This window comes from Arvicanthis niloticus, chromosome 11 (genome assembly GCF_011762505.2).
Source record: "Arvicanthis niloticus isolate mArvNil1 chromosome 11, mArvNil1.pat.X, whole genome shotgun sequence".
Lineage (NCBI taxonomy): Eukaryota > Metazoa > Chordata > Mammalia > Rodentia > Muridae > Arvicanthis > Arvicanthis niloticus.
Window position 1 is genome coordinate 17,173,269 of NC_047668.1, and position 15,438 is coordinate 17,188,706.

The window sequence follows — 15,438 nt, forward strand, 5'->3', positions numbered from 1 at the left end:
AACACATGAACCATAATGAGAATATAATAAATATTATATAATGAAGCTATAAAGAAAAACTCGAAACTATCAGGGAAATGGGTAGACCTGTAAAGTGAGGTGACTCAAACTCAGAACTCCACATATATGGAACTTAACCTATAATATATTCATGTAAGTGAGTGTTTGCACAAACAGGTGGGTATCTAAAATTTAGAGAAGGGAGATCAGTGGGCAGCATTAGGTAACGAAGGACGGAGTACAGGGAAAAGGGCACAGGAGTCAAGAAAGGATATAAAGCTAATTTTGTTTCTATTGCCAATCCCATAATTGTTCTTTCTTTTGTGTGTGCGCTGGATATGTGGATTAAACTTTGTGAGTACAGAAGTAACCAGAAGCACTTTTTCACTGCAGAAGCACCCACTATGTGCAATCCCCCGAGGCAGTAACTGTGAACACTGAGCTTTCTTTTGAATTCTACTGACCACCAGTGCAACAGGATCTACAGTCACTGACTGGTCACTGAGTACATTTTTGCATTGACCCACTTGGAAAAAGGAATTTTAAAATTTTGTTATTTTTTTTTAAATGTCACCTGATGCCTCTATTGATTCCTTTCTAAGTTTTTGATAATATTCACCTGTTTACACAGAAACACACACACTTACTTGTCACTTTCTTTGGCTGTTAGAACCCTTGGAGACTTTGGCATCAGGACTCACACCTCTGAACTCACCTCTGTGTTCCCAGGCTGTGTCCTAAAGGTCCCAGTAAGTTCATTTCATTGGACTCTAAGAATTTAAAAATTCTCTAATTTTTAAGGTGACAACTAATAATTGAAGAGCACATTATTTAATACTCATATATTTGTATTTGCTATTGATTTCTAGTTTTACTTACTAGATATTCTGATAAGGCACAAAAATAAACTTCAATTTATTTGTATTTATTAGGATATGCTTTATGGTTGAAAATGTGATTTACTTAGGAAAAACGTTGGTAAGAATGTATTTTCTATATATGTTGAATTCAATATTCTGTGGGTGTGTGCTAATTCCATTTGACCCAATTGATGTTTCTTTATTAATTTTATTTATGTGTATGTGCATATGTGTGCAGGTGTCTGAGAAGTCAAAAGGCATTGAATCTACCAGAACTGGGATTATAAGCAGGTGTGAGCTGCCTCATGCACATGCTGAGACCTGAACTCAAGTCTATGGCTAAGAATAATATACACTGTTAACTCTCCAGCCCCTACAGTTGTTAAATCACCATCATCATTGTCGTTGTCATCCTTCTTCTTCTTCTTTCTTCTTCTTCTTTCTTCTTCTTCTTCTTCTTCTTCTTCTTCTTCTTCTTCTTCTTCTTCTTCTTCTTCTTCTTCTTCTTCTTCTTCTTCTTCTTCTTCTTTCCTTCCTTCCTTCCTTCCTTCTTCTGTCTTCCTCCTCCCCCTCCCTCCCTACCCCTCCTCCTTCACCACCACCTCCTCCTCCTCCTCCTCCTCCTCCTCCTCCTCCTCCTCCTCCTTCTTCTTCTTCTTCTTCTTCTCCTTCCTTCCTTCCTTCCTTCCTTCCTTCCTTCCTTCCTTCCTTCCTTCCTTCCTTCTTCTGTCTTCCTCCTCCCCCTCCCCCTCCTCCTTCACCACCTTCTTCTTCCTTTTTTTTTTTTTTTTTTTTTTTTTTTTTTGAGTCAGAATCTCACTATGGAGCTTTAGTTGTCCTAGAACTTATTATGTAGACCAGGCTGGCCTTGAAATCACAGAGATGCCTCGTAAGTGCTGTGATTACAGGTGTGTGCCACTATGCTCAGCTTGCTTTATCTTCTTGATGGATAGGTCCTTTTTTTTTTTTTTTATTAGATATTTTATTTATACTTCAGATGCCATCCCCTTTCCCCATCCCCCCCCCTTAGAAAACCCCTATCCCATGCCCCCTTTTCCTTTTTGCATTTATACATTTTTTTTAAATAATGTTAATCATAAGCGTTATAAGTTTGGAATTGTTCAATCAGAGGTGTAACCCACTGACCAACCTAGATATAACAACTATCTTTGACTGGTGGAGATACATGAATATCTGCCTCCCTGTCTCCCCCCTCTTTCTCTCTTTCATCACCTAGCTTCTCCTCTCCTCCTTCTCCTCTTCTTACTCCTTTTCTTCCTCTCAGTACCCCTCCTACCTTAACTCCTCCTACACATCACCCTTCCTGTTAAAATGAAACTTTTCTCTCAAAATACAATTAGAGCATAATTATGCCAATTTGTACCAGTGAGGTACAAGATAGTCCTAATACCCCATCCATCCTTTTGTTGACTAACCAGCACCTCTGTCATCTATCCTAACTAAAACATTTAGTTCTGAACCTGGCTTTAGGATGAATGTCAGCTGACGACCATCCACTCAAATCTTTTCTCTTATGGTAAATAGCTATAAGTTTTCAACCCTGTCAGAAATCCAGAATGACTGGGTTAACTATAATTGTGGGAAGCACAAATCATAGCTTCTAAAACTTAGCCAATTTATAGAGACCTCTGAACACCTGAAAAGCCCCTATACTACCGAACGTTGGAGCATCAAATCTTCAGCCTTCTGGCCCAGAATCATCTGACAGACCTTGGTGATGCAGGATTATTAAGGACTGATTACTCTGTCTAGGCAGATATAATCAGTCGACTATTCTGCATGTGTGTCCTTTTCTGGACAGTAATTTGTCTGTAGATGGAGAGAGGCAATTCTTGCCTAGTGGCTGTTACCACACAACTGGAGTAACTCCAAGGATGCTCAATTTCTTCTTAGAATCCACGACAGGAAGCTGTCAGGAGCAGACAGGTCTCTAATCAATATGAACATTAATATATAAATATTTGTAGCATCAGTTCTATGGACTTCTAATGTTTTGAAAACCAACTATCCATGTAAGGTAACCTTGACTGTTTTCTGTTAACTCCTCTCAGCTATTTCTAAGTAAAATATGGAAAGCACCCTAACAATAAACTCAAAAATATGAATTTGCTATAGTCCCTTAACTCATAGGTTAAGCGTCCCAAATCAGTTAAAAAAGTTAAAAAAAGGGCTGGGTCTAGGCATTGTATTCCTAAATGTGTTATACAGGCACAATGCCCATGAGTGTATCAATATTCATCTCATTTTTATATTAATAAGAGGCTCGTACCAATGAAAACCTTAAATTTGAGATCAAAGTAAATTTTGTACCATTTAAGAATTTATAACTTCATCTTGATAATAATTATACAGATTTCTACCAGTAGGTTATGGCTATGCAGTAAGTCCTAGCTAATCCCCCCTGTTCCAACAAAACCACTACTTGTCCCTAGAAAGACAGACCATTATTAACCACATTAGTCCCCAAGCTCAGGGAATAGGGGCGCTGACTCTTCTTTAACTTCTTCAAGCTGATTAAGGGCTTTGAGATTTTAGAAGAGGGGTGGGGGGAGAGTAAGTTGATAAGCCTCTGATGCTGTGTCTTCACTGAATCCAGATGGAATTCCAGGACATCAGAGGTTTGGGCAGGTCTGCTCAGTATGCTTGATGAGTAGATACACCAAGGCTGTGTATTCTGCAATATACAATTCACAGAACAAGTTTTAGTATCAAGAAAAAAAAAAAAACCCACCCCCAGGGGGCTGACATTTTTTTTAAAGATGTTGGTTCTGAAGACTTTTTTCCCCCCCCGCTTGTTAAAATTGGTTGTAGTATTTACGTTTCAGATTTTATCCCCTTAGCCTACTTCCTCCCACCACCCAGAAACCTCCTATCCCATCCCATCCTCATGCTTCTATGAGGCAGTGACCACACCTACCCCCCCCTCACTATCCCCTCCCCGCCCTCACATCCCCCCCCACTGTGTGTTCATTCATTCATTTTTCATTCATTTTTTTTATGGGACCAAGAAACTCCTCTCCCACCTATGTCTGACAGGGCCATCCTCCCCTACATATACCTCTGGAGTCTTGGGTCCCTCCCTATGTGTTCCCAAGCTGGTGGTTTAGACCCTGGGGGGCTCTGGTTGTTTGGTATTGTTGCTTTCCACCTGGGGGTCAATAACCCTTTCTGCTCCTTCAGTCCTCTCACTAAGTTCTCCATTGGGAAACCCCTGATCATATCAGTGGTTAATTGTGAACATTGTCCTCTGAGTGTTTTAGTCTTTGGCTGACCTCTAAGGAGACAGCTATATTATGTTCCTCACATTATGCACTTCCAGCCATCCACAACAGTGTTTAAATTAGGTGGCTGTACATGGGGTGAATACCCAGGTGGAAAGGTCTCTTGATGGCCCCTCCTTCAGTTTCTGTTCCATGTTTTGTTTCCCTATTTGCTCCCTTGAGCATTTTTATTTCTCGTTCTAAGTATAACTGAGGCATCCCCTCTTGGTCTTCCTTCTTCATGAGCTTCATGTGGTCTGTGGGTTGAGTCTTCGCTAATCCAAGCTTTTGGGCTAACATCCGTGGAGATATGTTTGTGTAACTATCTTCTTTTGGGGTTTTTGGAAGATTACTTTCTTGCTTTTTCTAGGTTGTAGTTTCCCTCCTTGTGTTGGAGTTTTCCACCAATTATTCCTTGAAGTGCTGGATTTGTGTTGAGATACTGTGTAAGTTTGGATTTGTCATGGAATATTTTGGTTTCTCCATCAATAATGATTGACAGTTTTGCTGGGTATAGTAGTCTGGGCTGGCATTTGTGTTCTCTTAGGGTCTGTATGATATCGGTCCAGGATCTTCTGGCTTTTATGGTCTCTGGTGAGAAGTCTGGTGTAATTCTTATAGGTCTGCCTTTATATGTTACTTTGCCTTTTTCCCTTACTGCTTTTAGTATTTTTTCTTTGTTTTGTACATTTGATGTTTTGACTATTATATGGCGGGAAGTATTTCTTTTCTGGTCTAAACTATTTGGAGTTCTGTAAGCTTCTTGTATATTTATGGACATCTCTTTCTTTAGGTTAGGGAAGTTTTCCTCTATAATTTTGTTGAGGATATTTACTGGTCCTTTTAGTTGGGAGTCTTCCCCCTCATCTATACCTATTATCCTTAGGTTTGGCCTTCTCATTGTGTCTTGGATTTCTTGTATATTTTGGGTTAGTAGCTTTTTTTATTTTGCATTTTCTTTGACAGTTGTGTCAATGTTTTCCATGGTATCTTCTGCACATGAGATTCTCTCTTCCATCTCTTGTATTCTGTTGGTGATACTTGTGTCTATGACTCCTGATCTTTTTTTTAGGTTTTCTATCTCCAGGGTATTGTCCCTTTGTGATTTCTTTATTGTTTCTACTTCCATTTTTAGATCCTGCATGGTTCTGTTTAATTCCTTTTCCCGTTTGGTTGCATTTTCTTGCAATTCCTTAAGGGATTTTTGTGTTTCCTCTTTAAGGGTTTCTATCTGTCTACCAGTGCTCTCCTTAAGTTCTTTGAGAGTGTTATTTATGTCTTTCTTAAAGCCCTCTATCATCATCATGAGAAGTAATTTTAATTCTGATTCCTGCTTTTCTGGTGTGATGGGGTGTTCAGGGCTTGCTCTGATGGGGGAGCTGGGTTCTGATGATGCCATGTAACTTTGGTTTCTGTTGCTTACATTCTTGCTCTTGCCTTTTGCCATCTGGTTAACTCTAGTGCTGCCTGTACTTGCTGTCTCTGACTGAAGCCTGTCTTTCTAGTTATCTAGCTTGTGTCTGATCTCCTAGGGGTCCAGATGTCTCTGTGATCTTTTCCAGCTGCACTGATTACAGTGGTACCTCTAGGATGCCTCAGGATATGGTGCCTCCAAGGTAGTAGTCCAGCTAGGTGTCTGCTGTTCTGGGTGCAGTGTCTCCTCTAGAATATCTCAGGATATGTTGTCTGAAGCTCTGAGTTCATTTGTTCTTCTGTGGATCTGGATTGAGTGGACCTTCCAGCATGTCTCAGGTGGAATCCGGGGTCCACACAACAGCCGACCTGGCAGAGGTCTGATCTAGGCCTCAGATCTGAGAACTAGTTTCTAAGACACTGTCCAAGTTAGAGCGCTTGGGATCCCTGCTTCCTCTGGGTTCTTGGAGGTTGGGGACAGAGCTGCCACCCAAGATCTGCTCAGTGCTCTGGCCCAGACCGGAAGAAACCAGTGTTCCAGGCTGGGAGTGACTTCCTGGGTCCTTTTGGTTCCCAGTTACTCCCTGTTTAGGGCGGGCCCTGCTGTCTGCTTATCTAAGATACTGCCTGAGTTCGAGCACTTGGGATCCCTGCTTCCTCTGGGTTCTTGGATGTTGGGGGCAGAGCTGCCACCCAAGATCTGCTCCTGGATAGGTCCTTTTATTAGTGAGTTTCTTTACTAAGCAATTTTGTTTTTTAGATATTATTTATGTGTGTGCATATGTGCACAGGAGTGCCATGGCACAGGAGGTCAGAGGACAGCATGTAGACATTGCTTTTCTCCTTCTGCCATGTGTATTCTAGAGACTGAAATCAGGTCATCAGGCATGGTGGCAAGTGTCCTTACCCACAGTGCCAGCTTACTGGCCTATACCTTGGGTAGAAATTGACTTTATCAGGTAGATACGAGCCGGTACTGCTTGCTTTATAGATCACACTTGTTGCATACATTGGTTTCCATCTTGCCACTATTAGTCTGTGTGTCTTTGTCAGTGTTTGTTTCTTGTAGAGAATAATACTTGTGCCTTGTTTTTAAACACAATCGGCTACTCTAGATCTTTTTATTGGAGAGTTAATACCTTGATAATTCCTGCTATTTAATTCCCCAACTACTTTTAATATTGCTTTGTTCTTTTCTTTGTCTCATATTCATATCAAGGACTTGCTGGTTTACTGAGCTGGACATATGTGATTGTAATGTTTTCCGAATTGGTGTTGGGTGTAGCATTTGTGGACCTTATCCTGCATCTCTGATCATCGTTCCTCTGCTCGATGTGGCCTGTTGGTGATGCTGTCCACTGTATGCTTGATTCTCTGAAATTTCATTTTCAAATTTTGTTATTTTAATTTGTTTCATTACTGAATTACTCATTTGTATTATTCACCTCATCTGCTTTAAAATTTATCATGCACACCCTGTATTGGTTTTTTACTTCCTTCATTTGCTTGCTTGTATTCTCTTCGAAGCCAGTGATTTCTTTTCCAGGTGGTCTTTTGAAATCTTTGTCTAGAATTTCAGCTATTTCTGTCTCTTTTGATTTGTTAATTGAGGAGTTATGATCTCCTAGGAGCAACATTTTCTTGTTTATATTTTCATGTTTCTTGTATCTCTGATCTACAATTTGCACATCTGTTGGCATGCATAGCTCTTTCGGTTTTATTTGAAGAGCTCAGTGAGCTGCTTTTTCTTGAGGGCTTAATCTTCAGTGTCCCTCACTGAGGAGAAAACAAACTCTGTGACCACAACACCAAACCAAATAATACATTTCAGATAGGAAATACACTTAAATTAATTAAAGCTAGGTGCTATGCTACCAATAACTACAGAACAGAAACTGGCATGATTAGAATGTGCTGTGACAGTAACAATAACCTCAGTACCCAAGTGTGGGGAAAGGGGAGGACTGTGGAGGTGGCTGTGTTGGTAAAGTACTTGTTGCTATGGCACAAGGAACTGAGTTTGATCCACAGAACTCACTTTTAAAAAGCCAAATACTGTCCTGTGCATTTGTAACTCCAACCCTAGGGAGATGGTGGAAGGAGTGTACCTCAGGCTTGCTGGCCAGCCACTCTAGCTGAATAAGCTAGCTTCAGGATCAATGAGAAACTCAGCCTTAAGAATGATGTAGTAAGTGATTGAAGATACCTGATGGCCTCCACATGTACATGGATATCTACGTGAACATGTACACACGTGGACATATATATACACATTACATATATGATACACACACACATAACCACTTATACAAGAAAACAAGGAAGAAAGAAAAATAAAACGTATTTATTTATTTATTTTATTTTATTTTATTTTGGTTTTTCCAGACAGGGTTTCTCTGTGTAGCTCTGGCTGTCCTGGAACTCACTCTGTAGACCAGACTGGCCTCAAACTCAGAAATCTGCCTGCCTCTGCCTCCCAAGTGCTGGGATTAAAGGCATGTGCCACTACTGCCCAGCCAAAAAATAAAACTTAAAGCAAAACTATAAAGCAAGTGCCACAAAGTTAAAACAACAAAATTTTGGAGTGGTGTCTTTTTAGGTCCTCTGACATTGGAGAATGGCAGCTGGAGGAGATGGAATCTTTTGTCTTTCTTACCATTTAGATTGGTAGTAAGTCTGGACTGGTCAAGTGTTGGGTGTCTGGTAGATACTTACTGCTGGCCATACTTAGCTTTGCAGCCATGGGTAGGAAGGTCTCCTATGCTCTGGAGAGTCTCCAGTTCACATAATCTGTGGTGGCTAATGTTCTGTCCGTGAATGTCTCCTGGTGTGATGGGGATGGCTGAAGCAGACTGAGCACTAAGATTTGTATAGGAACCACAGTCGCAGTGCTTTCAGATCCTGTTCAGCATTAAACACTGAACCAAGGCAAGAGGCAGTGTAAGTCACAAACTCCAGCAGAGCTTCAGAGTTCTCAGTTCCACCAACAGTGAGCTGCATAAAGGACAGGTGATGCTGGTGGGGACACCTGCTGACTTCATTCTGTGGGCAACTGGTACCCAGTTATCCTTAGGGAAGATGGTCTGCTTACTGTACCACAAATGAGGCTGCCAACTACCATACCCTTTGTCCAAGCCAATTCTCCTCCTTCCTGAATGTCTGCATTCAGTCTTCTCCATTTCTGCATTTGCCTCTTGTGTCTGTCTCCCACTCAGAGTCTCTGACAGTGGTTCCTAGGTCCTCTGACTTGTGATTTCACTTATTTTCAATTCTATAATCTTAGACAAGGACTCTCTTGAATGCTGATCCAGCCATACACAATGCCTAACTGGCTGGGTATGGAGCTTGTAGGCTTGTCCTGTAGGGTCGGCCAGCATCTTCCCAACAAGGCAGCCTGGCTCACCCTGTGAGGCTTCCCCTTCACTCACACACACACACACACACACACACACACACACACACACACGGAGGTGGGTTGGGGTGAGGTTGTGATGGCTGAAGCCATTGAGCCCACTTGTTTTTGCTGTACCACTCCTCTGTTCCCTCTTTTCCTCTCCCCTGCCTCCCTTCCTTCCCTTTCTCCTCCTCTTTTTCCTTTTGTTGATACAGGTTGTCCTGGAACTCACTGTGTAAACTAGGCTGGCCTTTAACTCACAGATCCACCTGCCTCTGCTTTCTACCTGCTAGGATTTAGAGGCACATGCTGCCATTCTTGCATATGAGTTTTTTGGCTGTCTTATCTATCGTATTCCTAGGATTTCCGAACTCTTCTCTTTTTGGAAGAGTCCATTCTTTGTTGTTCTGATTCATCACATTTACCACATCACATAAAGAATTTTAGCTGTTGCATTTTCCACTTCTTTCTGCATTGCATCTTCCTGATACTCAAAGTTTTGTTTATATTTTATATATAAGTGTAATTCTTCTCTTTTAGAAGTCAGTCTGAATATTAAGACATGAATTAGTTTTGTACAGCATATCTGTCCTATAGTTACATTTACCAGTGAGTTTTGTGTCTTCTGCTCATTCTGGGATGATTTGTGGGAGAGTTGGTTAAGCTGTATTGGTGTCTTTGACTTGCCCTATTTATTTTCTCTTTAGGCCATTATCTCTTTTGTTTTTGAATATGATTTCCCCCTAGCCCTTTGATATTCCCATGGCCCTCTCAGTTTCCAGGAACTTGGGAGTTTATCCTTGTAATGCATATGTTACTGAAGGCTGTCTCAGTTCTTCCTCCTGATTCTTTTATCTCCTCGTGGCTATGCATTTTTTGAATGACCTGTTTGAGCTCACTTAATTTTGTCTGTTTCTCTATTTGGCTGTTGATATTTTTTTCTTTTAAAAAATCACATTTATTTATTGTGTGTATATGCCATGATACAAAGGTGGAGGTCAGAAGATAGCTTGTGAAAGTCTGTTTTTCTCTTCCACCATGTGAATGGTGGAAACTTGGGCCATCAGGCTTGGTGACAAGTGCCTGATGATCTAACAAAGTGCATTTGGTTGTATGTGCAATCTTTTAATGAATTACTGTTATTCTCCTGACATATACCAGTGAAAATTGGGGAACAAAATATCTGGGTAAAAAAAAAAATTAAAATTCAGGGAAAATGACTGTAACAGGCAAGTCAAAATGATATTACAATCAGCTGCACTTTCTGGAGATGGCTAGCGCTCACACAGCTGCCTCTGGATTCCCAGAGTGCTACCTATCAAGCACGATACAGCCAGCTTGCTTTCAGGGTAGCCACCTGTCCTCTTGATATCGAACCACAGTGGTGGGCTGATTCTTCACAGATCATAGTGTTGAGCTTTCCACAGTATAAGAAGCTTCAGTGTTTAAAGCCAGGCACACACTCAACCATCTGGAGTCTCACTGGGTATGAACTTTTGAAATCTCCTAGTTCTGTTGAGCCCAGTGGTGTTCAATAAAGTTGAATCATTCCCATTTGTTTTTCCTCTCAGTCTATTTATTTGGTGTGGTCACTTGAAGGAATCAGAACTCTGGCTTCCAGATTCATTTACTCACATGTCAGATTGGAAGCTTCATTTCCTGAAGCTTTCTTTTCCCCTCAAATGCTGTAACATTTCAAAAAGTTGTGAAAAATTGTCAGCATGAATATGATGATCTGGGAGGGGACATTTCGGTGCAGATGTTTTCTTCTTTTGAACATTACTTAAACATCAGGAAACTTAAGGGTATGAGGTGAAACATCACCATCTGGAACCAGTCAGGATGTGAGCCATGTAATTTGTCTCAGTATAAAACCGCACAGTGAGTGACAGACTGGAAGCTCCTGGTTTTGGACAAGGTTTCTGAATTTCTTCCACGCACACCCCCCCCTTTTTAGTACAGCTTCATCTACTGCATGAAATTGACCTTTCTGATGGCATACCCCAAAGTATTAAGTTCCTTCCCAATCCCCCATAGGTCTAAACCTGCCAGGTCATGTGGGTGAGCTCATTAGGTAAAGATACTTACTTGTTCTGTTGGACATCTTGAGTTGGCAGGTTTGGGTTGAGCAGGTCTTAAGTCCAATTAGAGAGTTGCTAGTTACTGCCAAGGTATGTATGCCGCTATTACACCCTTAAGAGTTTTTGTGTCATCTTGATTATGGATGTGGTTTACAGGTGCTATAGCTGGATAGGACTGTTGATTTCCCTTCTTTGTTGGAAGATTGTGTCAAATATGCATGGTGTCTTTAGCAATTGGAACTTACCTTCTGCTTCTGTGGGACAGACAAGCAAAGGTAATAGCAATAGGCTGTATGTACTGAAATCACTACTAATGGACTGATGTTAATCTGTGGTTTGTTTTATTTTTAAGATCCTGAAGTAGATTTTTTTATGAAATTGGGACACCCCAGAGTTTGGTGCAGTTTTGTTTTGGGTAGTAGTATCTTCTTGGTTGTTCTCTTGAATAAAATGTCACTCTTTCTGGTATGCTTTAGTTTGGTCTATTTGGTCATATATTGTGGCACCTTGCTTCCTGATCCCAGTTGGAGTACTTTTTGTCTATCCTTTTAATCTAAGGTGGTGCCTATCTTTAAAACTAAAATGTATCTCTTGTAGGCACCAGATAGATGGATTTTGTTTCTGGACCCATTCAGTCTATGTCTTTTGATTAGAGAATTGAGGCCATTGATATTTAAAGTTATTATGGAAATTAATTGTGTTAATTGTGGTCATGTTGGTTTTTTTGATGTTGTTTTCAATGGTGTTTTTATGGCTTTATATTCCTTTCTACAGTTCCTCTGCTATGCTCTCATTACTTGCCTCGGCCTGAGATAATGCTTCCTGTATTTTCTTTTAAGTTTGGTTTGTTGGATATAATTCTTTTAGGTTGCTTATGTTGTGGTAAGGTTTTCTATTTCAGTCATGGAAGATAGTTTTGCTGGGTATATTATTTTAGGTTGGCTTATAAGTCTTTTAGGATATAGAATTTACTGGTACAGTCTCTTCTAGATTTCAAAGTTTCCTCTGAGAAATCAGCTGTCATTATGATGAATTTTCACTTATATTTGACTTGTATTTTTTTCTCTTGCAGTATTCAATATATTCTTTGTTATGTAAACTTAGTGTTTTAACAGAGTTGTTATGAGGATTTTTGTTTTCTGGTCTTGCCTATTTGGCGTTCTGTGTGCTTCTTGTATTTGTACACATATGTCTGTCCTTAGTTTGTGGTTCTCTTTTATGATCTTGTTGAAGATCTGGTCTATTCAATTGACTTGTGATTCTTCTTTTTCATCTATGCCTATAATTTTAAGGGTTTTTTTTTCCCATGATGTCCCAGATTTCCTGTGTTTCCCTTTGTTGTGTGTGTACATGTTTAGATATTTATTTGTTCTAGATGCTCTACTTTATCTTTGGGTCCTGATATTCTATCTTCTGCTCAATTTATTTTATTTATAAATCATTTCCTTTGAAAGTTCTACTTGAGCTACTAAGTTTTTCCGTTTCAGCTCTTTAGTGTTTTGAATCTCCTGATTGAATTCTTTTCTCAAGTGTTGGGTTGTCTTTGTCATTTCTATCAGCCTTATTTTCATTTTTCTTTGGTTTTATATTTTAAAAATAGCCTTGTCATTTCTTGAGCATCACTCAGGTGAGTAACAGTGAATGAATAATTACTGTTTTCTGTGGTACTGCATATTTTTACTTTAAATTCAGAACTCTCAAGAATTGATGTTTTATATCTGTCCATTGCAAATCATATGTTGCCCTATCAACATTCTATAAAAAGCAGTCTTTACGGATGAATACATATATATGTGCCAGAAGAAATATTAAAGTGGCTTTAAAATCTCCACCTAAAAATCCAGAAGCAATATGGGAAATCACTGGAAAAGAAATGAAAATGTAAGTGGGGAATTCCTCAAGCAACATTGGTGTGTGTGTGACAACAGCAACATTCACCAACTTCACCTGATAGCTGTAAGCTGTTTTAGTATCTCTATATTGGGCTTCCTTGTTCCCAGTGTATGTTTTCATTTTTCAAACAAGAATAAGCAAAGTTATTTCTGAAATGGTTTATTATTTTAATCATTATACAGCATATGAAGTATAGAATTTCTTTAAAAATGACTGATTCTGACAGGTTGCACCGTTAGGACACGGCTATGGAGAAGGACACATCTGGCTCTTTTTACATTTATCCAAACTCATTACCCCATTATTATTCTTCTGTGTTATTTTTGTCCAAGCTGCGACAACTAAAATGAAAGAAAAAATTATAAATATAATTTTTGTTTTCATATTACAAAAAACTTAAGTTTCCTACTTACAATATATTTCTAAAAATATTTCAACAAAATAATTTAACATATGCTTTCAAACATAACACTGTCACGGCATGTAAATATAAACATTACAAGCAATCTTGGAAAAATAAAAATATAAAATTATAAGTAATTGATATTAAACTCTATGAAACTCTTTATCAGAAATATAAATAAGTTCTTAAGAAATGTAAGTGCTAACAGTTTGCAGCAGTATCAAAAAAAAAAAAAAAGAAAGAAAGAAAGAAAAAACAAAAAAAAAAAAAAAAACAACCCCATTCCAGTTTGGGAAGGCAGAAAAACTATAGAACTAACTCTCCCAGTGGTAACAGTATTAAGCCTTCAGCAAAACCACAGAAACCAACTCCCCAGAAGCAGTGGAGAACAACTCAAGCCTAAGAGGGAAAACCTTTAGATGACACTGGTTCTGTGGCTCTAGCTAGTGTTGCACAAGGCAGGCAGACCTGTGACAGAAATCCTGGAGTTGATTATCTTGCCTGAAGAATCAGAGCAGAGTTTAGGGCAACAAGTGAGGGAGAAACCTCATAAAGCAGTGTGTGGTGAATTCTGTGTTTATGGGGAAAGACAAACAACATTACCAGGATTACATGTGTGCTGCATACAGCTAAAAGTCTGGAAGACTTGGTGATGAGTCCTAAGTGTATCTACCTAATGTCTCTGTATACAGAATGTGCTAGGGACGTGGGTCAGTGTGTCCCGTCCTTTGTCTAGCATGCACAAAGTTCAGAATCTGATTTCAGTACCCTGTGAAATTGAGCAAGCATCTCTAGTCCCAGCCTTTGAGAGGTGGAAGGTCATCCTTGGCTATGTACCAAGTTAAGTTAAAGGCTAGCCTGGACTACATAAGACCCTGTCTCAAAAAATAAATCAAAACCCAATACAGCAATTGATAGAGGTAAAAGCAGAAAGAGAGTTCAAGAATTCTAATTATCTTTTTTTTTTTTTTTTTTTTTTTTTTTTTTTTTGAGACAGGATCTTACTACACAGTTAAAACTCATTTGGAAGTTGCATCCTCCTGTTCTGAAGAGCTGGTGTTACAGGATGGGCCACTGTATTAGGCTACATTGATTAAGCTGACACAAACAGCTGATACATACACTTCTGGGGATGCTCATTCTTTTTAAATAAACATGGAAAATTTAGCATGACAGACAGTACGTTGGAACATAAAAGAAATTATAATTCATTTAAAACAGGTGTATATATCCTGATAATTAGTTGTTGAAACCACAAAATATTTAAACAACAGACCTACAAAATTTGGGCTACAGAATAAATCACAAGGTAAATTACAAAATATTTCAAATTTCATGAAAGTACAGCATATACAAATTTGTTGAATGAAACTGACACAGGTCCAGGCATTTAAACCCTAAAGTTTTGTTGTTTTGTTTTTCTTTTTGATTTTTCAAGACAGGGTTTTTCTGTGTAGCCCTGCCTGTCCTGGAATTCACTCTGTTGACCAGGCTGGCTTCGAACTCAGAAATCCACCTGCCTCTGTGTCTTAAGTGTTGTGATTAAGGGCATGCACCACCATTGCCCAGCTAAATACTGAGTTTTTTTATTAGAACTAAACTTCTATTCCAGTTTAAGGAGGAAAAAGAACAACATTAAAGTAACTAGAACAAAACATTAGAGAGTAAAAACACACAAGAGAAGAAAAACAGCACTCTGTTAAAAAGAAAAAGCCACATGTTGGCCCGTTACTTGTGACTCATCTTTGAGATGCTACATCCAGATTCTCAGGGGTGTCCTACTCTCCCCTGAACACATTTCCTTTGCCTAGCTCCATGCTTCAACCTTTAAAATGGTTTTAATAAAATGGCTTTAATAGCGCCTCCAACACCTGCTTAATAAACTTGTTAGTCCTTAAATTCTTTTCAGCATCAAAACCATGAAATCATGGTCTGACCTGAGTTGGCTCCTAATTTGTAGGGAAATCCCAGGGTCTGAGGGTGACAGAAGCTGTATCTCCTTTACCTATACCCCCAAATGCTGACATCTAGACATTACTGATCAGGCTGCTGATCAGTAATCTGCCTACCAATTAAAAAATCTAAGATCAATGTAATTGCTGAGAACATTAGT

At 39.3% G+C, this 15,438-nt stretch overlaps 1 protein-coding gene and 1 long non-coding RNA gene across 2 annotated transcripts in view; one reads left to right on the plus strand and one right to left on the minus strand.

The window, feature by feature from the left end:
- The window catches only part of LOC143443854 (uncharacterized), a 161,586-nt gene that overhangs the window by 137,833 nt on the left and 8,315 nt on the right, over positions 1-15,438 (plus strand). The window lies entirely within an intron of this gene.
- The window catches only part of Scfd1 (sec1 family domain containing 1), a 62,997-nt gene continuing 60,624 nt past the window's right edge, over positions 13,066-15,438 (minus strand). The window contains exon 25 of the mRNA XM_034514099.2: positions 13,066-13,263. Within this exon, the coding sequence (XP_034369990.1) occupies positions 13,240-13,263 (24 nt within the window). The 3' untranslated portion in view covers positions 13,066-13,239. The remainder of the gene's footprint in view (positions 13,264-15,438) is intronic.